The 26,425-nt window shown below is 36.4% G+C and overlaps 1 protein-coding gene across 2 annotated transcripts in view; it reads right to left on the bottom strand.

Annotated features, from left to right (window-relative positions):
- Positions 1-830: 830 nt before the first annotated feature.
- Positions 831-26,425, bottom strand: part of UBE2W (ubiquitin conjugating enzyme E2 W) — a 35,418-nt gene continuing 9,823 nt past the window's right edge. Inside the window, exons 2-6 of one of the 2 annotated variants that reach the window (XM_080339955.1) lie at positions 17,898-17,989; positions 14,609-14,711; positions 9,293-9,448; positions 8,170-8,245; positions 831-3,833 (exon numbers count right to left, since the gene is read on the bottom strand). In XM_080339955.1, coding sequence (XP_080196081.1) covers positions 3,820-3,833; positions 8,170-8,245; positions 9,293-9,448; positions 14,609-14,711; positions 17,898-17,989 — 441 coding nt within the window. In that variant the 3' untranslated portion in view covers positions 831-3,819. Of the gene's footprint in view, positions 3,834-8,169; positions 8,265-9,292; positions 9,449-14,608; positions 14,712-17,897; positions 17,990-26,425 lie in introns of those variants that run through there. The other variant, XM_080339956.1, reaches the window with a different exon arrangement.

Raw genomic sequence — 26,425 nt, 5'->3', positions numbered from 1 at the left:
AGTTGGAAATTATATAGCTGCACTATCACAAAGCTTTTAATATTAACAGGACACGTTCTAAGAAACATGAATGCCACAGGTGGTTTCCCCCCCGCCTTTGTTCTTAAAACATCATTTATTTTAGTAAATATTTACATATGCCAAAAAAAAAAATCATCAAGAACAGTACCAGAAAGTCATCTTATCAATTATATTAAAGTTTTCCTGACAGACATTTGTCTAATCTGTTTTTAAGATTTAATTACTGACATTGGAAATTTATGGTGTCCTTAGACCATACCTTTAAAACCTTAGATGTAACCTATATTTTGTCAGACTTTCAAATTAAGTAATAACTAAAAGTCAAACATCCAGAACAGTATTCACAAGATACATGAATTTTTCACAAAAATAGGCTTTTTAGTTATCAAGAAAGTACCTTACTTTTTCTGAAACAGAAGCCATCATCTCTTGAATAAAAAAAACTGTACAAAACTAAAAGCAATTATTGATATGAGGCAGCATAATTTTCATTTAACAATCCTCACATATGCTATCAAAGTAAAAGAAACTCTCTGCCCACAACCGCAAGCAAAGAAGAATCTCAAACTCCTCATTCAGTATTTGAAATGTTTGTCGAACAGCAAGGAACTGTGATAAGAGGCTATTTGATCATCTATGACAAATAAAAGCACTGCATGTTAAATATATATATATATTTAAGAAACCTCAGCTCTTGCAACAGACACCTTCTGCAGAAAAGAGGGAACACCTCAGTATTATCCAAATTTCTCCCCTGATATCCATCACAGCATTTTGGAATTACTAACAGCTTTGTCTCAAGAGTAGTTGAATGTAAGGAACAACGCCTCTGCAATCCACCATGAAAAGGTCCACACGTATTTCCATTCAAGGGTAGTAATCTATTTTAAAACAAGAATTTATTGTGTTATAGTATAAAGACACTAAACACAAAACAAAGTGTTTAACAACATGAACATTGACACAAAATAAAAGTAAGATCATATCAAGCCAATTCGGTAATCATTTCACGTGAGAAATTCCAAGTGAAAGAAAAGTTACATACACAGGGTCAACCCTATGGAAAGGATGGCACCACCTTCATCTAATTCAAGCCTTATTTCAGGGCACCGTAGCATTGTCAGAATAGTTGCATTATTTTGAGGGCCTGAGTGGTATATAGGCTTTGTCTTGGCCCTCTGTATATAGGTGAACTTAACCACAGATCTACAAGAGAACCAATGGAGGCATTTCTACTGTAAACTAAAAGACCTGAGGTACATTCTCTTCTAATCTACCTTGCCTTTTTTGAAGTAAGTATATTGGGGGGCAGGGAGAGTATTACAGAGCAGCATAGATTTGGTTATTTATATTTACTGTAGTCCATGTGACAGCACAGGTCAATAAAACATATAATGCTTTCCACTACAATGCACATCTTCAACAAATATATACAGTATGTCATAAAGCTTCTCTGAAACCATGTACTGTAGTATGGCAAGCCACTGTATGAAAAGCTACATGAATCTGAGAAGATGTACTTGAACTGTTTCTTCAGAGACATTGCCTTGTGGCACAAAAAGGTCTCTTTCCTGTGGACTATTTTATAGAATCCGTTACGTGAACCATTCACACATGAATTTCTCAAAATGTGTCAATCCTTTCAATCAATACAGAGCAGTTGACATGAATATACAGATTAAGAATCAGACTACTGCTGTTTCATGTGCACCATATCCAAAAATAACCAGTTTGATTAACTCACAACAACATTTTGCTAAACCAACAGTTAGAAGCAGAACTATTTCATTTGCTTAAAATTATTTTTGGCTCTTAAAAGAAACTTAACTCTATGTTTTAAAGGCTTATTGTGAAAGTATAATACACACATCAAATTTATATCCAAAGCTAGATTTTTACCATTGAGTTTTAAAGGCCAAGAGATTTTTTCAATACAGTAGAAAAAACAGCAGTTCCTGAAGTATATTGTAGCCTCACTTCACTGGCAATATCCATAATTCAGTTGCTGTACAAAATACTTCTCTGAAGCAAATCCATCTGAACTCTGTCCACCCTGAGTTAGCATCTCACTTTTTAAAAATGTTTTAAACATTAGGTAACAGAGAAGTATGTACAAGGCTATAAAACTCGTCAGTTATCATACAGCAGTAAGAAAAAAAAATCATCAGTATTTTCAGCCAATTTTCTGTTTTTATGGTTAGTCATTCTGGGTTGTTTTGGGTTGGTTTTTTTTTTAATTTTTTTCTTTTGTTTGTTTTTATATCAAGTAGTTATTCGATTTTGACATTCATGCATTAACCACTTGAATTTTTTTGTTGTTGTTTTTTTGAGTGCAACAATAAGGCAACAGTAAAAAAAATCATAGAAATTTTGCATATGTGTAAAGGTATTAAGTTTATAAAAGTGCTTCCTAAAAAGACAACCTAATTGCAGTATCAAAATATTACAGAGTGGTGAGAACAACTATCATTTCAATAAATGTTGCTCCATAGAAAAATGTCAATCTGATTTTAGGCTTTTTCCCCTTTTTTTGTGAAGTAAAAGCCTAGGAAAAAAAACCAAACAAATAAACAAACCTGGTATGGCTGCATGGGACAAGCAAGTTAAGAAAATATACTTTAGTCTAAGCTTAAATAAGAAGGTCCACACTTTTTTGTCAAAACATTAAGCCTCTGTCAAAAATGTATTTTTTTTCTTTTTATAGTACAGATTAAAAGACAAGACGATGTTTACAAGATAAAGAAATAATTTACATGAAAATATCTTCTGACAAAGCTTTTCAATCAAAATATTGTTTTGTAACATTCAAACATGACATACAACAAGAAAAACAATGAATGCAAACAAAAAATGTTATATGAATTGCTTTCAAATACATAAATAAATGAAATATTGGTGTAGGCAGTAGGGCTCATGCTGATGGCTAGCAGGAAATAACAGTGTGCAATCTATTTGGAAAAAGCTCTAAAGTACAAATTACAAGCCCAGTTATGGACTGCAGCAAGTTCAGTTACATCACTGCCATCCTCTTCTATCTCCAAAATAAATTCTTGATTAAATCACTCATACCTTTGCTTCAGAGATATGAATAAACTATATACAAAAAGTAGTTTTATTTCACCATAGGGATAACATTGTACCTCTCTGCCAATGTCACTTGAAAAACCTTCCATGTCAAAACAATTTGACAGCAGATAAACAATTTCATAAATATGCAATGATCTTATTACAGACCTTCAGCTACGCATGTTAACTCATGCTGCTAGTTTTGTGATCACAGTGCATAGAATCCAAATACAAAAGAATGGGGTGGCTTTTAAGGTAATGGTAGATCCCTTGCTTACAATCCAAACATGTCTGAAACTTTCACAAGCTCTGTCATGCATCAATCTTGTTGGTTTTTTTTTTTTTGTGGCAGGAGCAAAACCTTCCCTGGTACAATGTCCATTGCCGGCAATGGCTGCACCAAAACCGTCAAGGAGCTCAGTGTTATTGCACAAGATATGAAGACCTGGAATTCTTCCAAAAGCTTAAAATAAAAATAATGGAATTATTCTGACATTTCTGGACACCTGCATTAATACTGTATGACTAATAAAAGCATGTCAGTTGCATGGACTGAACCAGCGATCAACATGCGCCCAGAATGCACAGGAGTAAAAATGCAGTCAAAGGAAGTAGTCTTCATTGCCTATAGGTCACTTCCAGTCAAAGGTTAAAGTTCAAAGACTGAATGATCAAAGTGCTCATTTTCTCAGTAGGACTATCTTCTGCTACGAGGATCACAAAATGGTGGCATCAACATGTGTCATCTTTAAAATAAAAGAAGAGCATTTATAGAAAACCTATAAACATTCTAAGTCCAAATTAGCAAGGTGCTGTAAGCAGAAACAATTCCTGGCAAAGGCAGGAACATGCAGTGGAAATACAGGAATAACTCTGTGGTTTTGTTCAGTAATGACCCAGGAAAAAAGGGAGAAAATATCAAACATAAAACCTCCAAAATACACACATACCCCCAAGCATATTAGTATTAGCAAATATTCCATTCAAAGGACAGTAATTTCCACATTTGATATTTAGAAAGCCACTCTTTAGGAAAATGAAAGACCAAATAAAGGATGTTTCAAAAAGATGGAACCAATTTGAAATAACTATATCTCTGAAATTGGGTCCGTCTTTTTGAAACATCCCATAAGCTTAACATTTTACCCCTTGAAGTACAGCATGTCCACATCAGTTAGAAAATTACAAAATCCTTTTATAATGAACATACAGCAATATGAGCTGGCAGAGGGGGCTTCTCCTGATGCATTCTCAACACTTTATACATATACACATGCATGTATATTCATTTATTTTTCAAGAATCAACATGAACCATAGCTGACAGAATCAGGCAAAAGTCATGTTACTACTATACTCCTAAAATCTTAAACATGAAAATAACTTACATTCACTGAAGTTTAGCTACTCTGAATGGACAGAACATTACAAAAAAAGTATTCTGTGCCAATCTTTTCTGCATTATGCTCAATATTGAAGTAAATATGGGTCTGTGAAAGCTCTCCTTTTTAAATTTTCTCTTCCACACATCAATCTGCAGTATATTTGCATCTGGCAACAGCAAATATTAAGCTTCTAACAGAAAATAAATTTATTATCTGGTTATTTTAATGCACCTACTTGTAACTTTGCACATCTAGAAAATGTAGCCTCAAACAGTATCTTTGATTGAACAAGGATCCAAGAGAGACATTTAAACTGTGTACTAAAAGTTTAGGCCAAATACCAGAGAAAACACTTTATAATTCAAAAGGGAAAAAAACAAAAACAAACAAAAAAACCCACCACACACACAACACCACCACAACACACACACACAAAAATCCCACAACAACACAGAAGCTCTAAGGAGGTGTTGGTTGAAAAAAAACACCATTGCCCTCCTTTATCACAAAAATCTACCTCCTGACAACACCAAAGCCAGTCAAAAGCTTTCAGGAAACTAATTTCAGCCTGGATGCCCAAGAAAACAATATCTGGAAGATCCTCCATTGTCTTTAATATAACATGATCAACCTTCAAGACTGAAAGTCAACATGAAATTCCATGTACTGTTGAAGCAGACATTGGTCAGGCAGACAATCTAGAAATATTTTTAGTTGTTAAAGATTTTTAAATGGGGCTTGTGAGGACATCAGTTTGTAGCAAACAAGGTTCCACAACTCTGCTTATGGATAAGTTGCTTTGTTGTGGAAGGGATGAAATGAGATTAAAAACTCTGCAATAAGCTAAATGCACAGAGACCATGTTTACGTAAGAATAGATCTCAAAGTGCCACTTTACCCCTCTATGTTCACATCCATTTGCTTTACATCAGCTCCCAATCACGCACTGTTTGCTCCCAACTAAATAAAAGCCAGGCACCTACTAGATAAAAACAATCCTTCAAAGGCATATGTTTAAAAGTGATGACAGTCTCCCTCCATTTCACATTAAAGGTAAGCCAGTCCAATGGCTACCTGATGAGAACAGGCAGAATGCTGCATTTCCCTCCACACGTTCTTGTGTAAGCACTGGCATTTCTCTCACTCGCTGGTTACCCTCAGACAGCTGGTTTTATGTCTTGGTTGGGATTGGCTTTTCTCCCTAATTTACCCAGCTCAGATTGGTTCAACCACAAGATTAGATATGTGACACTTCAGTTGAAGCAGGAACAGAAAATGAGGAGGACAATCACCTTTTCCAAAGGCTTGTAAATCTTTTTAGGTGCACGTAAGGTTGTGCAGGCAGTTCTTTTCCAGAGAGAGGTGGTTAAAATTAGCGGGCAAGCTACACTTCCCATTTTCGCGTAACCCACCACTTCTGCAAATCCATGAAGACAACACTGAAAATTTAAAGACTATGCCTTGGCAGTCTTGTTATTATACATGTCCACAGAACAGAAACAAAATTACTTGTAACTGAGAAAAGAAGCGAAATGCAAAACTTGAAGGAAAAAACCTCTAACATTTAACAATATTTTTGTCTAGTGGATATCAAGCGCATTTTATTTTTAATGTAAGAATTTAATGGGGCAGGAAGCCCAATAACTTTTTAATCATGACTTCTTCTGTAACCAGTACTTAAAATTAAAAAATACACACACAAAAAATAATATATTACGAAGCAAAACAATACAAGTTATCTAAATGAAATGCTTTCTCTTGCCTCAGATAGTTTTCGAAGGTTGCTCTGCACTGGAGAGGGGTAGGGTTTTCTGACCTTCAGAAAACAGTCATTGCATAGTTACTCTGAAGTAATTAAATTAGTTGTTCAGTGGACTATAAGCAGCTTGACGGTTTTGAGCCACAATTATGTAGCAAATTTCAGAGTCAGATAACCCACATCTCTTTTCATGCGTTTTGCTTGTTTAACTCAAATTGAATTTCATGAATAAGGAACCTGAGTAGTACCTGAAGACTGCTCTCCTTGGTAAACTTCAATCCTGAATCAAAATGAGACTCTAGTACAAATTCCAAGTAGACAGAGCACTTTTTAATCGCAAGATAAAGTCAATAAATGACTTGTTTCTCTTTAAAAATAACTAGCAGGTGAAAATAAAAATAGTTAATAAAAACTCTCCCAAAATTGCCAATAAAGTGGAAGCAAAACTAGAAATGGAGAAGCATCAAACACATTATGAGAGTATGAAAACAGAAAGAGAAGAGAAAGGGACTACTGAATAACCTGACGAAGATGAAAACCCCAGCCTTGTGGGCAACAGAATTATTACTGTCGGAGTCAATTTAAATAAAAATATAATGTATAACCACACGATAAATAGTTCAGAGTTTCTTAAATAACTCTTAATCCCAAGACATACAGCACTCCTCTTACTGTAACTGGTCCCTTTGTTTTAGTGATACTATTAGGGTATAATGAGAAAGCTACATGGTAATGTAACAGAATGAAAGTATCACAAAGCCATCAGTCCCAGCCAGTGTTACAAAACACTCAAGTTTTTGTTGTTAAGGCATCCACAGGCTTTTAAGGGTGAAGGCTGTGGCATCCATCTCTCCAGTCATTAATTCTCCCTTTCTCAAAATACTTGGTCTCATTTCACATAGGGGGCAGAACATGCCCTGGGGTGGGGAGGCAGTGAAAAACAGAGCATGCCTTATGATGGAGTGTCTATGATGAAGACTTCAGAGAAAAGTATTGATGGAATCAATACCTCCTGCAACACCCTAGCATGTAGTATTTCCTACTCTAACACATCCCTTGACAAAATACATGGGCTTCTGATAACCATCATTTGGACAGTATTTCCTGAGGGAAAGCAAAGTATCAGCCAACAAGAAAGGACAGAAGAAAAGCATTTCCTCACCAATGAAGTAGACAAGACAAGCACACACAGCCAACCCTAGCTCTTAAGAGAGGATGACAAATGTTGAGGCAGAAGAAAGAAACCACACAGTGTAAAGCCAGACAGAGAACACATGTAAACAACATCCAAATAAAAAAAAACAAAAACAAAAAACAAACACCCAAACCCACCAAAAAAACAAAACAAACCAAAAAAACAATGAAACCACCACACACACAACACAACACTAGCACTGCAGACACGGTTACTATATGTAGCAATTTTGGTATGGTATTTTTTTTTATCATGTACATGTCAAATCTTATTATTATATTATTGACTGCAAGTTCTTATGAGCAGTGGAAATCTATTAAAACACAAAGTTGTTTACAAACATAGAGGCATCTTTTAATTTCTGAAAAACCTCCTAAAAGTATTACCAACAAACTCTAGGTTTAGAGCTAAACCTAGTTTCATTATGGACCTTCCCCAAACTCAAACTTAAGACTTGTCATGGACTAATACAGTTTACAAGAACTTTTGTTCAAATTCAGTCCCACAATTTAGAACACGTAAATCTGTGCTATTTAAATTTCCATCAGGAATTACTAAAGTGTGATATATTAAAAAAAAAAAAATCACAGAGGAGTACCTCAAAAATTTTTTTTTTTTAGAACTCGATGAAATTTTTAAAAGATAGTTTAAGGTTTTGAATGCATTTATCCTGTTTTCATACATTTCAATTGCCGTCAGCCTGAAAAAAACCTTCAAAATTCCTGGTCCTAGTTAAATACTTACCATGATACCACCATTTTGTTTTCTTTGGGTTCTTGTTACACGTTCTTACATAAAATGAGTTATCTGGAGGTCGCCTCTGCAACAGAAGAAAAGACCTACAAATAATCAAACAATCCGCATATTGTAATACACGAGCTACTTAATAAGCTTATGAAAGGCTACCGTGTGAGTGCAGTGAAAATGAGGTAACAGGGAGGGCTAGACCTTTGTCATGAAAAATCTCTTAAGGATCCAGGTAGCAGATCTTACTGGAAATACTCTAAGCAAAGACTCAATGAAAAATAGCAGACAGTTTGGAAATAGATAGGGGGAGAAATCATTAAAAAGAGAGAAAACAACCCACAAGAAAGGAACAACTATTGTTCAAAAAAACCAAATGAAATTAATTTGCAGGTTGGGACCAAATTCTAACAGATTAGATCCAATTCACATCTGTAAGCCTCATCTTGGATTGGGTGAAAAATTTAAACAAACATCTGTATCTGATTAATACTTCTTATGTTTCAAGTTTTTTCCTAAATGTCATCATTATGCAAAAGCAAAGTCACAGGACACAATACAATGCCATTTGGGGAGTGTTTTTCTACCACATACACATGACTGAAACTGACCGGGATGTGACACAAATAGGTATGTTTGGATAGCACAGATGTATGAGCTCTGACCACATCTAACTTCCACATATATTCCACTGCAAATGAAATGGTCAAGAGTAAAAGCATAGTCTCTTTACAAAAAAGGCCTAAGGTATCAGTGCCACTCATCTATGACCAAAAAGGCAGCTTAGCACCATTTCCTTTCCTGAAATCTTGAAACAATCAAGATCACCAAAACAGTACAGTTGCAAAGCATTACAAACATCTGCAATAAAGACATTTCAATAGTCATTTTGCATGGCTCTTTTTCCAATAATGATATACGAGCAAGTTACCATGAAAACAGTTACAAATTACTTACTGTACTGTTTATTTCATAGTTCTACCTTAGAATTTTTTCAGTCACAGAAATGTAGGTAGAGTAGTTTTTCCTATTTTAGAATCTAAGAAATAAAAATCGCACTTTGCAAAATAGAAAATTATTAATTTATCCTACTCCGCTCCGACAGTGCTAAAAAACCCCATACCTTTTCTTTGCAGCTGGAAAGCATGCTAATAATGCTAAGACAAACAGATTGCACTGAGAGTGCTGGAGACCAGTCTTCTGTTAGAATGGATAAACAGATATGACCATTGCTATAAACATGAGGATGAACAGGAATATTGTCTCCAGTAAACATGACCTAAAAAAAAAAAAAAGGCATAATTGTAAAGTATTGTCCACATTTTCAATAAAACTGTATTGGTTTTGAGAAAACAGTAATATCTTATTTAAGAAGTGGTTCCGTCATTGTCACTTACACTAAGTAACACACTTTAGCCTGTTCACTAATTTTTGGAATGTATTGTTTGAAATGTAAAATTTTAATAATGGACACCCAAAAGCTAGTGAAGTTGAAGTTAAATTAATGGTTATATGCTGGGGGTTTTTTTCTATGAATAGTTATACAGCATAGAAAAATGCCAAGATAACAGTATAAAGACATCAAACTAAACTTGCTATGTCCTGCAGCCTTAGTCTTTTATGTCTTAAGGAATACATTTGCCTAGCCAAAACACTAGATTCTAATGATTGCATAAGCCCCAATAACATATGCCAGGAAATACAAGATTCATAAATGAGAATTTCTATAACCCAGACACAACAGAAATTAAGTTCTGGATAACTCATCCAGGTTCCAGCATAAAGAGTAAAATGCATCAATTCTACTGGCTATAAAAAAGGACATGTACAATTGAAGCACGTTACCATATAGGAAATACATTTAGATAATTATTTCGAAGGGAATATGTTTTCATTTGACATGGAAAAATATGGAAGAACAGCTTTAACTCCTTTCTATTAAAAGATAATATCCTAGTCAAAAAAGGTTAGAAAAGCAATTTTGAAAACTATTGCTCTTACATCAAGTCTTCATCAAACACACAGCTGGCTCAGGACCAATGGAAATGGAGTAAAAGTGAAACCCTAGTAGCAGCTTTATCCCCTTGAGCTCCTTATCCAACGTAACCACTATCATCCTTTATGCAGTGACATAATCAATCTCTACCATTCACAACCATAATACCCAGAAGCCTCTTATGTGTTTCTATGTTATACAGATATATGTATAAACATAAAAACATGTACACACACACACCACAGGCCTGATTACAAGAAAGAAGTGACACCATCATACAGGAAACTGAGATTAGACAGCTTAAACTATAGGTTTGTAAGACAGTAAAACAAGTAAAACAATAATCTTTCACAAGTTTTTAAGCTGATATTTCTTAAGTGTTGAAGAGCTTACCTTTATAATCCAGTAACATATTTCACTTCTAACAAATGTCTTCCTTTTATATGAAAACAAGAACTAGGCACACCAGGTAAGTAAAAGCATGCACACTATGACAGACAACATATATTTAAAGGCAGAAAACAACTACATGATTATGCAGCAGAAGTGTAAACTGTCAATTCACCGTAAGTAGATTTGAAGGAGAGATAATTACGACCGAGAGGTCTGTAGTATAGAATGAACTTATGGCACAGCAGCATTTTTATAACAGAAATTTGAGCTATCTATAAGAATTTAAGTACTGCATTCTTGATTTTCTTAATTGTCTTCTGTGCTAAAAATCAGTGTGTGTGTAGGGATGCCATTTGCTGTTTTAGAACAAATTGCTCAGAACCACACACACAGATTGGGTAATGAGTATAAATAGTATCTACTTGGAACTATGGAAGCAGCTGCTCCCCCATAAGTCACCTATGAGTAGTTCACTGCAAACTGATGGGGCGGCCACTTTGTTCCTTAAAACCTAAGACTGAACATGTTTATGTAATGTTTACGGTTTAAGTGTCTCTCACAGACCGTGCTTCAGTTTCAACACCAATGAGAAAAGTGTCAGAGATCACTCTTGGAACTTTGAGCTGAAACACACAGGACTAAGGCACTCTTGCTTTCCTTAGAGTCAGGAATCATTTAGGTTGGAAAGGACTCTTAAGATCACAAAATCCAACCGTTAACCTAACACTGCCAAGTCCACCACTAAACTATGTCCCTAAGAACATCATCTATGTGTCTTTCAAACACCTCCAGGGATGGTGACTCCACCACTTCCCTAGGCAGCCTGTTCCAATGCACGGCAACCCTTTTGGTGAATAAATTTTTCCTAATATCCAATCTAAACTTCTCTGGCACAACTTGAGGCCATTTTCTCTTGTCCTATCACTTGCTACTCCGGAGAAGAGATCAACACCCTCCATGTCACAACCTCTGTTGAGGGAGTTGTAGAGAGTAATAAGGTCTCCCCTCAGCCTCTTTTTCTCCAGGCTAAAAAAAACCCAGCGCCCTCAGACACTCCTTGTAAGACCTGTGTTCCAGACTCTTCACCAGCATCATTGCCCTTCTCTGAACTCACTCCAGCACCTCCAAGTCTGAAACAGTATTTGAGGTGCAGTCTCACTGGTGCTGAGTACAGGGGGACAATCACTTCTCTAGCCCTGCTGGTCACACCATTCCTGATACAAGCCAGGATGCTGTTGGCCTTTTTGGCCACCTGGGTACACTGCTGGCTTAGATTTAGCTGTTGTCGACCAATACCCCCCCAGGTCCTTTTCCACCACCAGGCAACTTTCCAGCCACTCTTTCCCAAGCCTGTAGCACTGCCTGGGCTTGTTCTGACTCCAATGCAGGACCCAGCACTCGGCTTTGTTGATCATCACACAACTGGCCTCAGCCCGACAACCGAGCTGGTCCAGATTCGTCTGTAGAGCCTTTCTACCCTCCAGCAGATCAACACTCCTGTCCAATTTAGCATCATCTGCAAACATACTGAGGGAGCACTCGATCTCCTCATCCAGATCATTGATAAGGATATTAAACAGAACTGGCACCAACAGCCCTGGGGAACATGACTTGTGGCCAACTGGATTTCACTCCATTCGCCACAACTCTTAGAGCCCAGCCATCCAGCCAGTTCTTTACCCAGGAGAGTGTGCATGTCCAAGCGACAAGCATCCAGTTTCTCCAGGAGAATATGTGGCAAACAGTGTCAAAGGCTTTATTAAAACCTAGGTAAACAACTTCCACAGCTTTTTCCCCTCATCGACTAAGTGGGTCACCTTGTCATGCAAGGAGATCAGGTTATTCAAGTAGGACCTGCCCTTCATAAACCCATGTGAACGGGGCCTGGTTGCCTGGTTCTTCTGAATGTGTCATATGATGCTACTCTAGATGCCTCAACACAAAGGTCAGACTGACGGGCCTGTAGTTCACTGGATCCTCCTTCCAGCCCTTCTTGTAGTGGGGCATGATATTTGCCAACATTCAGTCAACTGGGATCTCGCTGGTAAGCCAAGACTGATGATAAATGATGGAAAGTGGTCTGGTGAGCACCTCTACCAGCTTCCTCAGAACCTTCAGGGGGATCCCATCTGGTTCCATAGGCTTGCATTTGTCTGCGTGGTGTAACAGGTCACACTAAACATTTCCCCTTGGTTTATGGGGGCTTCATTCTGCTCCCCATCCCTGCCTTCTAGCTCAGGGTGCTGGGTACCTGAAGCATAACTGATCTTACTAATAAAGACTGAGGCAAAGAGGCATTAAGTGCCTCAGCCTTTTCCTCATCCTTTGTCACTATGTTCCCCCCTACATCCAATAAATGATGGAGACTCTCTTTAGCCCTCTTTTTGTTGCTAATGTATTTATAGAAACATTTTTGTTGCCTTTTAAAGCAGTGGTCAGATTCAACTTTAGCTGAGCTTTGGCCCTTCTAAATTCCTCCCTGTATAACTTTACAACATCCTTGTAGTCTTCCTGAGTTGCTGCCTGTTCTTGCAAAGGTTGTAAACTCTACTTTATTTCCTGAGTTCCAGCCAGAAGCTCTCTGTTCAGCCGGGCCAGTCATCTTCCCCACCAACTCGTCTTTCAGCACCTGGGGATGACCTGCTTCTGCACCTCTAAGATTTCCTTCTTGAAGAATGACCAGCTTTCCTGGACTACTTTGCCCTTCAGAACTGCCTCTCAAGGGACTCTGTCAGCCAGCCACCTCAACAGGCCAAAGTCTGCCCTCTGGAAGTCCAAGATAGCAGTTCTGCTGACTGCCTTCCTTACTTCTCCAAGAATCAAAAACTCTACCATTTCATGGCCTCTAATCATCACATCACCCACAAGTCTTTCTCAATTCATGAGCAACAGGTCCAGTGTGGCACCTTCCCTAGTCAGCTCACTGACCAGCTGTGTCAGGAAGTTGTCTTCCACATGCCCAGGAATGTCCCAGACTGTTTCCTCTCTACTGTGTTTTATTTCCAGCAGACATCTGGTAAGTTGAAGTCCCCCATGTGACCAAGGCCTAGCAATAGTGAGACTTCTCCAAGCTGCTTACAGAATATTTCAGCTGCCTCTTCATCCTGGTTGGATAGTCTGTAAGAGACTCCCACTAGGATATCTGCCTTGTTGGATTTCCCCTGATTCTTACCCAGAAAAAAATCATATCGTCATCATCATCAAGCTTTAGACAGTCAAAACACACCACCTCGCCTTCCTTGTCTGTCCCTTCTGAAGAGTTTATAGCCATCCATTATAGCACTTCAGCTGCGTGAGTCATCTCACCATGTTTCCATGATGGCAACTATACCATAGCTTTCCTGCTGCACAATGACTTCCAGCTCTTCCAGCCATCTCCTCCTTCCTTTTTTAGAGGAGCAGGGGTGATAGCCAAACACTACTCTTACCAGTCACATTCTGTAACATTCCCATCAGGTAATGTAGGGAGGTATAGATGTACAGAGTTCCTTTTGCAGCCTAGTAGTATTGCTGCCTGTTTAGTTCTTTATGTTGCCGTGAAAGAAACACAGTATCTCACATCTTAATTATAACCACTACATTTCCAGGCTACTCATAAAGATGTCATGTATGTATGAGAATCCCTACCACAGTATTTCCCCAGCTGTATTAACAATGGCAGCAGACAAGACGCAACAGGCTTAAAAACAAACTAGGAAAAAGAGAAGTTGAAAGCAGAAAGAAAAGGGATGAAGGAGCAGTTTGCTGTTTACTCCTACACTGCAGTGAAGGGGACAGTCTTATTTTACCCTGGGTTGCTCTTTCATATGAACATCAGCCTCAAAGAAGCCTTCAGCTTATGCTGCTCTTTCATCTCCTATGAAACCAAGTAGACCATCACAACACTATACTTCACTGAAGTAATTTTTAAAAGGCATCTGTACAACACGTTTAATACAAACCGAAGTAACTAAATTTCATACTAGGATATGTGGATGACACTAATATTCAGCATATGTCATGGAGCTATAATCTAAAGGTAGTGTTAAGAAAAATAAAGAAAGCAGTTACCTGAGGCGAATCAAAAGGATACCGACTACTAAACTTAAATAGAAGCTGAAATTTCTCCCCTTCATATAGTGTTCCTGGAGCACCTTCCATGTCCACAATCCACCTAAGAAATGTGAAAAAAATTGTTAGAATTGTGGACTGACAAATTACAATTTTACTCCTGGAGTATAGGACTAATCAAATCAATTACCAAACACAGTCATACCTTCTAAATTCTCCCTTACTACCATAACTATCACAAAAGTCAATGACACTAGAAATCTACATTTGAAAGCAACAAGCTTTACATACAGGCACTGATATAGTGCGTCAAATTATACAAGTAATTATGACTTGAACTCACCACAGACCAATCATTTCCCAATAAAATGACTGTTAAAGTGAGGAGAAAAAAAAAAAAAAAAAAACGCAAAACCTGAAACAAAAGACCTGTTCCAAAGTTTATTCCTATACAAAAATAGCCTTGGAAGGAAACAAACTAGTACACATTCTCTTTCATGTTGTTTCACTTTTCTGTCAAGGAAATCATCAATACAGTTTATTAAAACAAAATCTGCATCCAAGGGGGGAGGGCAATGCTCCTCTTGCACTTATATCTGTGAAAAACTCAGAAATTAAATGATATGTAAGCTGGCAGGTAATAGAGCCAAAACTGGAAAAGTTAATAGTATAAAATTGAAAAAATTTAAAAGAAAACACAGGATGCTTTGCAACTGTAAAAAAGGTAACACCTCAACATATCACAGTATTCTTTTACCTCTGCTTCTGCTCCTTTCATCATAATAACACGGAAGTAACTGACAGCTTGAGCTGATGGAGGCAGATGTTGGGTATGCATGTTTTGGTGGTGGTAATTTTGGGTTGGGTTGTTGGGGTTTTTTTGATCCAATCAAAAATAGATGCTTTGCATATTGCTCAACACATACAGCAACACTCTGCTATCTAACTTCTGTCATTTTGCAGTTCTGTTGTTGATCACTTAATACTATTCTTCGTGGCATCACTTCTTCATTTTTGTTTTTAACCCTTGCCTGAGTTTTACACATTTGAGCAATACAATAAGGTAATACAATAAGGTAAAGATTCAGCAAGAGACTACAAAAACACTCAGATAAGATTTACATTAGACTCAAGTGAGGCAGCTGAGATTTTTCAGAACAGCAGCATGTACAGAAAAGTCAACATCTCCTCCAGCTGGCAGTCTGATGATCCTGTCCCCAACTTCTCCAGCCTCCTGTCATGTCATATGCACTCTCCCTGTGTATTTAAGTCATACACATTTTTATCTTCCCTCTGTTACTCATTTTTTTTTTTTGAGAAAAATTGCTTCTCAACTGCCAGCTGTCACACTATTCAGAAGGAATGCATCTTCAACAGTAGTGCTATGATGGCTGTACCAGTGTTCCATATTTTAATTTTGTGAAGACTCCTTCAATTTAAACCATCTGCATTCCAGCCCACTTATCTCTTCTTATACCTTCTGCTTTTACATTTATACACATGCTGCACCAATACTCTTCATCTTCATTGGTCTTTGTGAACCAGAACCTTCACTTTCAACTTTTTAAAATGGTTTCATTTACTAAACACAAGGATAACTCTGCCTGGACATCGCTCCTTTTATGGTCAAGCAATCACTAAAACCATAAAACACAGAGGAAAGATGGGTTCAGACATCTCAAATTTCTAATCCTTGTGTATTTAAGATAGATGATTGCTTAGCATTTCACGTGACCTAGTTACATCATGGGATCCAACTATTTTATTCAACATCTTTCAAAACCAAGCTAGTATTGCTACAGAAATCTTTACTGCACCAGTTCAAACTGCAACTTCATCAATGACCTCCGAACATACTACTTTTCATCAAAAACCCTCAAAGAGAAAAAACACAATGTTACTTGTGACAGAAAACTTCTTAAACACAGATTTAATTCCAAAATCTAGCATGAGAGTAAACATGACGTTTTTATATGTAAGGTATTGAAAGGCATAAAAATTGAATATGGCATAAAAATTGAATATAGCAGAAAAAAGTAAGGTCATACTCTCAGAACAGAGGCATTCTAAGAGTAGTGGAAATCCACAAACAGGAGAAAAACACACAGATTCTTCCCCTTTTTCATCTCGTCATCTGCTGGAAACTTTCATTTAATAGCTGTTTTTTGTTTAAATGAATGAAAAACACTGGTAAATATTAGCTTGAGTCCTTTTTTTCAGAAAATTTAAGTATTTTGCTTCCCAGAGTAAACCCAAAGGAAAGCAAGAAGCACAAGCTGTAATTCAGCAGTTGTACAGCAGTTTACTTGTATCAAGTTCTGAAAAGTGCTATTTCAATTTGTTTTAGTCATATTCATCTGCATGAACTGTCACAGAAACAGAAATAATTTAAAAAGCAATAGCAGTGTTTCACTCAGTATATACAAGGCTCAGAAGAGCCTCACGTAACATGGTCTGAGTGTCACCACCAAAACTGCAGATGTGAACCAACATCAGAAGTCAGCTTTATGTTATTTTTTTAAATTGAGCCATCAATTAATAATATAGTGCGGAACATATAGCCTGAGATTCATACTCTCATAAATGTTTACATCTGCTAATATTTTTTTAACATTTTTTTGAAACTAAACTAAGAAAATTACCTAAAGGAAATATCAACACAGTGTAAATCTTTTGAATTTCAAGTCAATTAAAAAAATAGTTTAAATACCAGGAACGACTTCTGTCCATTTCGATTGACAGAACGTAGAACATTTCTCTGTGTTTCTCTTTCTGTTTCATCACTTACAGAAAAAACAGGGAAGAAAGTGCAAAAAAAGTACTTGGATAACTTTGCTCTTCAAGCAGTTTCTTCCATGTTAGAGAAAGAAGGTAATGGAAATTAACATCTACAAAATATACTCAACACAAATAATGCAGAAACTCTAAACAAACTACTCCATTATTTTAATAAATTTAGAAGGGATTCAGAGAGTAGTAGCTATGACAGATTAAGTTATTTTATTCTAAAATACACAGAAGCTTTTACCAATTACCATTTTGTTAGACAGTAAAACAACTATTAAAAATTTAATGAATTCACTATCCGATTCCTGAGTGTGTTCAGCATGTTACTGCAATACGCTCATTAAGTAGAACAATGTTTCAATTCCTAGACCAAAAACGAAAATTCAGACTGTAACTTGGAATAAGCGGTAAAAGTGGCATGCAGAGAACTTTTCATTACTTACACTTTTTAGCTCGATAGGAAAAAAAAACACAAAACCACAAAACCAGTACATATACTTACTGTGTAATTGAATTTTGTACACTCTTTTCATTTAGAGTCATTCCTGGAGGTGGATCATTTTGCAATGCCAATAGTTCTTTTTGTAATCGTTTCTATAAATAAATTGTACAGAATATTTGAAATATTAAATAAAGTTCAACAATAAACATATACATTAAAGTACATTTTATCAATCATTGAAAGGTAAAAGGAGTTTTACTTAAAAATTTAGATAAAAAGTGAAACTCGATGTTGAGAAAGAGAGCAGACTCTGCTAGAAATTAAACAAAAGTCACAAGCTAAATAAGTCACAAGCCTTAAACTTACCTTTTGGTAAAATGCAATGGCACTTTCATTAGGAACACTGCTAAGTGAAGAACTGTTGCACTACGAAATACACAGAGGTATCCAAGATTTTGTTGTATTACAAATATATCAATTTGAGCTCTACACTCAGCAGTGACCATGTTATATTCCCTGACAGCATAAGATATACAATTAATTCTCCAAGATTTTAACAGCACAACTCTTCTTTCTCTTCTGTCTGGCATGTGTGCAAGCCTTTGTCTTGTTCTAAATCATCCCAGAGGAAAGAGGACAAAACTAAAACAAGACTGACATACAGAACACAAACTACTTTGTAACTTTATAGTAACCGCATCTTAGAACCTACAGACTCCTGATATTTAGAGAAATGTTAAACCAGTAGCTCAGGTAATTTTAACTATTTTGACAGGGATAAATTAGTAATGCAACCAGCCACTTCTACAACAGCTACCAGAGCCGTTTCTCACAATCCACAGAGCAAGAGAAATGCAGTCTCAGTGAAGTGCTACCACTGGCACTGCTTTCAGAGTATATTTTTGCCATATAAACAGTTATGCAATAATGTTTTGTCATTTCCATCTACATAACAAAAAGTTCAAGCCTTTCTCACGTCTTAACTCTCCTTTTTCCTGCCAACAACTTTAATGTTTACCATCTCCCAGTCTGTTTCCATCATCCTACTAGTCAAAATGACCTTAGGTAAGATTTAAGCCTGAGCTAGCACTCAAGAGGAATAAATATATATAGTTTTGGGGTTTAATATCTGATTTTGATTCAATATAGGATTTTTTAAATGTGGATTTATCAGATATTTGTAGCTGTTTCTTACTAATTTTTCAACTTTTCAAATAACTTCTCTGATGCTTAGTAGAACTTTAAAAAAATCACAGGGGAAAATAAAAAGTGTTCATTTGTCAATAAAGAAGTGATTCTGTTATCTCATTACTACCTTTGAAACAAGATTACCATGAATTCAGAAACATAACTCTTAAAGAAAAGGCCCTCATACATTCACAATTTACATTTTAAAGTAACTTTCTGTCTCTGTCAAGCAGCCCTGAAAACTTGCTTTGGGTTTCCATTTCGAAAGTTCCTACTGTGAACCCAGATACAGACCTTAAAAGTAATTTTTTTTGCAAGTAATTAAACAAATATGTTTAAGTGAAATGTTATGTCATAAAAGCATTTTACAGGCTGTTATAATTGGTGTACAGATATAAACAAAGCCAAAAAACAATGCTAGCATTTTCAGAAGAAAGCTATTTACAGTGCTAACACAGTGAAATATCAGATTCCTAGCTCATCTTTTGCTTTCTGCACAGTTTAGGAAAATTTCAAATTATAAACACCAACCGTGTTTAACATTACTATTAAGAAATATATTACAAAAGAACAAAGCTTCAAAACCATTTTATAAATCCTTAATTTGAGTGACAGAGATGTTCTGAGGTCACTTCTCTTTCTGACACTTTCCAAGACACTCATCAAGTAAACCTCAATGGTAGTCAACCTGTGTATACCTTGTCATATAGATCATCACACAGAGAAATACTTTAAAAGTTCAGAGATAAGAACCTTTTATGATTAGGTAAATTCAAACACTTCCCCTTAAAGAGGAGATTTGGAAACATTAGGTATGAAATAGTCATGAGCAAATGTATATAAGAACAGCAAATAATTCAGTACCCCCATTCACTTATACATGTAGACCAATTATACAACTGTCTTTATAAAAAGGAGCCTAATATCCATTTTAAAATTAAATTAAGACCAGCCATATTAAGGTATCAGTATCTGATCAAACACAGCAATTTGAAAAGAGGAAATGTTGTTTTTCTGTATCTGAACAAAAATCCCAAATTATCAACACTTAAAACATCCTCTCATTTCAAGTTCAGCAACTGTCTTTTCAGTCTAATACAGTCTCAGTCACTGTTTCTTCCTCTCCATCTGCTTCACAGCTTTTCAGTTCTCACATATAATATTTATGGTTCTTTCTAAAAAGCCAGTAACCCAAGAGGTAAAAAAAAAAAATAAAATGTCTACTTAATCAGCAGAGGACACCGAAGTGCTCTGTTCCTCCAGTCTTAAAACATTTGCTGACACTGTCATAGGTGCCTGTCCATTAAATGCAAATAATACATACAGACAACACATTGCTTCTCATCAGTTGCAATACAAAATATATTAACATCCAAAAAATGCATCCCAGAGAAACAACAGGAGATACCATTTACACTTTGGGTCAGAAGTATAACAGTAACCAAACCATATTTTTAAAGACAAATAAGGCATTATCAGTTCCAAGTTAGGCAGTTCAAACAGCTATCAACCTAAGTTCAGTCTGACCTGTATTTGCAGCTCTCAGTGAGAATATAAATAAAAAAAAACACATCCATGTCATTCCCATATAAAGCCAAAAAGAGCACATTCAGCAGAAAAAGGATATGTTATCTGACTATTAAGCCAAAGAAACTCAATAACATAAGTCTCCCATAAAAGCAAGCCTATAACATTGATAAAGCTTGTTTTCATTTCAGTACATGGATAGCAAAGAAATTTATCACTTGGAAATAAGGGAAACCACAAAGAAAAACTGACTATGATTACCTATAATGCATAGAAAACCCCAGTGCAGTTCTGACTAACAGAAAGTTCCTAGGCATAGCTCTGCATTGGAAATGTAGGGAAGGGACACAAAGGTCAAGAAACCCACAACTCTTTTGGACTTGCTCTCCATTTAGAGCAAAGTCCCAAACCAAACCAACAGGATCAGCAAAAGGTGTTATTCCCTTCAGCTTTACTGTAACCACTCTAACCCTACGTCTATCTGAAGTATCAGCCGTGTTCTCCTTCATAGTCTGCCCTGTCAGACTTCATACGTCTCAAGATTGTTGCCCTTAAGAGTAAGGCCAGGGAAAAAATAAAGAAAAAATAAACATCCACTACCCTCAAAATGAAGAGGGTTTCACCCCACAACTATGCGCAATCAGGACAGAAGACCAACAACTGCTATTAGAGATGGCACAGAACCTTTTCATTTTTATTCTCTCCAGCTATACTATCTTGGATAACCTCCCTTGAAATTAAAGGATGAAAACATCAATTTTGAATAAACTCCTAGATTTTTTTTCAGTCCCTGTAATGACAGGAACTCTGGGGAGACCTTATTGCAGCCTTTCAGTACTTAGAAGGAACCTGTAAGAAGGACAGAGACAGACTTTTTAGTGGGCCGTGTTACAACAGGACAAGGGGTAATGGTTTTAAAATAAAAGAGGGGAGATTCAGACTAGACATAAGGAATATATTTTTTTTTTTTACACTGAAGATGGTAAAATGCTGGAACAAGTTGCCCAGAGAGGTGGTAGATGCCCCATCCCTGGAGACATTCAAGGGCAGGCTGGACAGGGCTCTGAGCAACCTGATCTAGTTGAAGATGTCCCTGACCAGTACAGGCGGGTTGGAATTAGATGACCTTCAAAGGTACCTTCTAACACAAACTATTCTATGCACTCTGAAAGCTGTAGACAGCTCAAGGGGAAAAAAAAATGTTTTTAAAGATTTCATGAGTGTTACTCTAGCCATTATAGATAGAAACAAGGCAAAGTCTTTTCACAAAGAAAATTGCTACTGTTGGACCAACTGATATATATTTAAGAAGTGACACTTTTGGGAATACAAGCCCTCTTTTTCTTCCAACGGGAATAATAAAATATACTATTTCACAACACTATTATTCCATTAACCATGCCACACAAGTTAATCATACCTTATCTGATGAACATAGCTAAGTATCTTTAATAGGTTTTCACCAGACATTTTCAGAATTTAGTTTGTTCTGTCAGGCGTAAACTCAATTATTTCTGTACAGGCTAGCAAAATAGCTGCCTATAGACCTTTCCAGAAGAGGCTCAAGAGTACCCTATAGCAACTGGGACAAAACTGTAAACAGCATCACAGTACACTAACCAGAACTCATTCAAATACTGAAAAATTGTTTTAAGAGAGAGGCTAACTAATATTTAGAAAGCTGTTTTTTTTAAAATCAACCTCTCTGGCCAATGCATTCCAGTGTTTGACTGTCCTCATGGTATGTTTCTTTTATACCTTATTGGAACATCTCATATTCCAATTTGTCTGTTGCCCTTTGTCTTCCCACTGTGACCCCGTTTTCGCTATCGCCCTTCCATTAGGTTGTTGTAGACATCAGCAAGGCCTTCCCTTTGCCTTGTCTTCTTAAGGCCAAAGAAATCCAGCCAGCCTCTCCGTGCACATCATGTAGTTCAGCCCCTAACCATCTTGGTGGCAATCTGTTGGACTTACTCCAGTACATCAATGTCTTTCTTGTACTGGGGCTCCCTGAAGACAGTGCTCCAGATGTGGTCTCAAGTGCCAGAGCAAGGGAAAGAATTACTTTCCTCAAGCTGCTGACTACATTTGCAGACACAGCCCAAGATGCAACTAAGGATGCTCAGAAAATTTGGAAGATACCCTTCAAAGATATTACGAAGAAATGTTTTTTTCTTCATCTTTCAGTTACTTGAAATCTTAAATAATTTGTCTCGTGTTATGTCTCCATACACAAAACTGTATTATCAGGAGTCAATCTAGTTAAAAAAAAATAATTCTTCAATGAAGCCCTTGAAGGACAGATTCATACAGTTTAATTAGGAAATTGAGCTCCTGGTTACCACAGTAATTCAGAATACATCTAAACTTTAAATGCAAAAACCTGAAATTAATTCCTATTCAATGTGTAACAATATTTGTACTAGATGACCAAAGAGGTCACATAGAACATTACTTTTCTCAGAGTAACACTAATTCTAAAGACTACTGTAGTATCTTGCACAAATCCAGAGACACAGACTCAGCTTCAAGATAATTTAGTTATGTACTTATAAAAAAAAAATGACTCTGATATACCAAGCCCACACATATTAAGAACAAAAGGCACACTGCAAACATTAGTTTCTGAAATTAAGCATTTGAAAAGGAACAGTTTCAGAGAGAGAAAAGTCTTCCTTGTATTTGACAGCCATGAATACAGAAGACTTTTTTTTCTGGCACGAAATCCTTGAGAATTAGCAGCAACACACATAACAGGACAAAGTATAATGGATTAACACTTTTCAGACAATTTTAACTATCCCATTTGTAGAATCTTATAAACTTACAACCTGAAGATACCTCAGGGAAGTCACCTCTCCAGCTTACAAAAGGATGGATCAAAGATTCTTATAACATCCTTGTGGTCAAAAGCCTTTAACATTGTCCACATCACCCTATTTCTTGCTTTTATAATTGGAAGAACTTTCTTCACAGTAAGAGATCTAGCTGAATTGAATAAATTATGTCAAATTACTTCTCTTACTATTCATGGCTACGAAAGAGAATTATTTTACTTATTTCAACTTCCCTCCTTCTCCAGTCTTTACTAAACTAAACACATAATTCCTTCAATGTCCCCCTCTCCAAGTCTCATTTTTTAAGTATTTAATTTTTACTGGTCTGCAGCTGTCTCCTTAATTTGTATTTTTAATATATGTATTTATATATCTATCTTTATATATATAAAGAAAATAATGTTTCATCATGACCCTTACATGAATATACCCCAGAGATTTCTTTTTTCTTTGTAGCAGCACAATACTTTCCCCATCTCTTCCCCCTATTAAACAGTTTGTAGCTTTCTCTACTGAATTGCATGTTATTAATTTGAATCCTCCTCCATTTGTTGCCAGATATGTATTTTGCAAGAACACTTATATCCCAGTCATCCAAGCCTCTTTCAGAAATGGCAAGAAAGCCAATGCAGACTGTCCTCAAAATACTCTTTTGTAGGTCCACTCAGCTTGACAGAACCAAATGCCCTCTCTCAGTCATACACACAGATGAATGACAGTGATTTTACTACAACCCAACTACAACTGTGATACTCTGATAAGCAGGCTTTGCAGTTAATTTAAAAAAAAAAAAAAAAGACCCCACACACTGATTCATACCACATTTTTCTTGTCTGTTTATTCAAATGTCACACTAATGCAAGTCGAAAATATTTATACAGTCAGAACACAACTACACAGCTCCTGCTCCACTTTTACAATACTTACTGCACAAGAAGAGGAAACTATGTTAGTTCAATGTGACTCATCTCTTGAAATCCATTCTTGCTACTTTTTATCTAGGAACTCCCAAGTTAATGGTCTATTATATCCTATAGGCACACAGGCATCAGAGACTATTTGGTACAGTGATTTCTGGAAGCCACCCTCTCACATGATAGTAGAATAATAAAAATAGTATATATCATCTGAAGTCACTCAAAATAATTGTCAAAATAATCAGATTCAGTTGCTTAAACACTCCAAACAAAAAAAGAAAACCAGCTCACACAGGTGAATCGTAGTAACTGACATAACATCCAGTGCCTAAAAGGTAATTATACTGTACTTTTTATTTGGAATAGTTTACTGACTCATTGTTAATTTAAGTATCTGTGTCATCTATTCTCTGTTTTCCTTTTCCATTCACAGGTTCATCCCTTTCTTAATCTTTTTAGTGATTTATAAAAACCTTTCTTAATACTTTTCAAATCTGCTCATTTAAGACAATGCACTATGGGTAGATTTCATTCATCTGCTTGTCCCTTTCTTTCATATTGAGCTTTAGCAGTAATTACTCAATTTCACTTTTCTGTTTTGTACAAAGCCATTTCAGTCTCCAAGTTATTAAATAGCTCCTCATGTAGCCATACTGACTTTTACAATTATTCCTATATTTCATCCATACTGAGACGGCTTGACACATCAGTATTTTATCCTAGAAACTTGTAGCACTTCAACACCCTTAATTATTGGGAGTCCTTCTTTATTTACAGATCTCTAGCTATGTTGAAACACACATATCTAAAGTCAATACCAGAATTACATTTGCTATTTTTCTCACCATGAATCAATAATACTGTTTTTTTAATCGCATAACTCAAGTTGCTTTCAGCCTTTCAGCCAGCTCCTTTAAGTCAAAATACAAGCTAGTGCAACTACTCATTCCCACAATAACCTCCAAATAGATGTCTTCTATACATTGATATGCTCTTGGGAGCTGTGCTTGCTGTATCGTTATTTCCATAACACAAGATCATCTTTCCAATGTTTCTGCTAATCCACCAGAAGATTTTATATATAAGCTCCATTCCTGCTTCTCTACTTTATATTTAGATTTTTTAAAAACCCACAACAAACAAACAACACCAACCCAACTGCAATTGTGGAGTTATTTACATAAAGGGAGATTAAAAGAAGGATGCACAAGCAGTCTTAATTTTATATTTTCCTTATTTTTGAGGGAGGACTTTAAGCTTAGACATTATTTTAATACAACTTCCAAGTAACACAAAAATAAAATGTATCAAAAATATTAACTATCTAGAGGGAAACATAACAGCAGGGTAGGAAGATGAGAAACTCAAGACTGAATAACACCATGGTACTTCAACTACAGGAAAAACCAGCTGCAAAAGGCAAGAGTAGTGACATAACCAGTAGTTTACACAAGTATGTTCAAAAAGGTAGAAGTATTTGAAACCAAGATTACTTAATTCATCTACCTCTACAGGAAAGGATGATTCAAGGATGAAGTCATAGAACACAGCTTAACACCAATCCAAACATCAGTTCCAAAAGAAAGTTTACTCAAGTAGTTGAGACGTAACTGACACAGTGATGGCTTGTACTCTGTTGTTAATTCTGTCAAATATTTGTGCAACCCCTTCAGTTATCCTCCACAGATTTTCTAAAGTGTCAAGCTTATAAGACTTCTCAAAGGACATGGAGCAAAGAACACAAAATTAACTGGAAGTCAGTGGACTAAAATTCCTGCCAGCTCCACAGATAGCTCACAACAACAGCTATCATTTCAATCCCGATGGATGGACACTCACTGTCTGTCACGGTTCAAATTAAATACATCTCTGAAACAAACAGCTTCTAGCACCTTCTAGATAGCACACATCTTACTTATCCACCACTAGAACTGGTGTGATATCATCACAAAAGCTACAGCTGAATTCTCATTTATGTTGGTTCCTGGTGAACCACATAGAGACATGGCAGAACCATATAAAAAGATGCAATACGTGAAAAGGGGGAAAGGCCAGCAATATAGGACAGGAGGAGATTTGGAGGTTGGTAACATTAGTATTTCAGAATGCATCTCCTAGA

The sequence above is a fragment of the Nesoenas mayeri genome, assembly GCF_963082525.1.
Source record: "Nesoenas mayeri genome assembly, chromosome: 2".
NCBI classification, from domain to species: domain Eukaryota; kingdom Metazoa; phylum Chordata; class Aves; order Columbiformes; family Columbidae; genus Nesoenas; species Nesoenas mayeri.
Note: the sequence above shows the minus strand (reverse complement) of the source record. Positions and strands in the feature narration are given on the sequence as shown.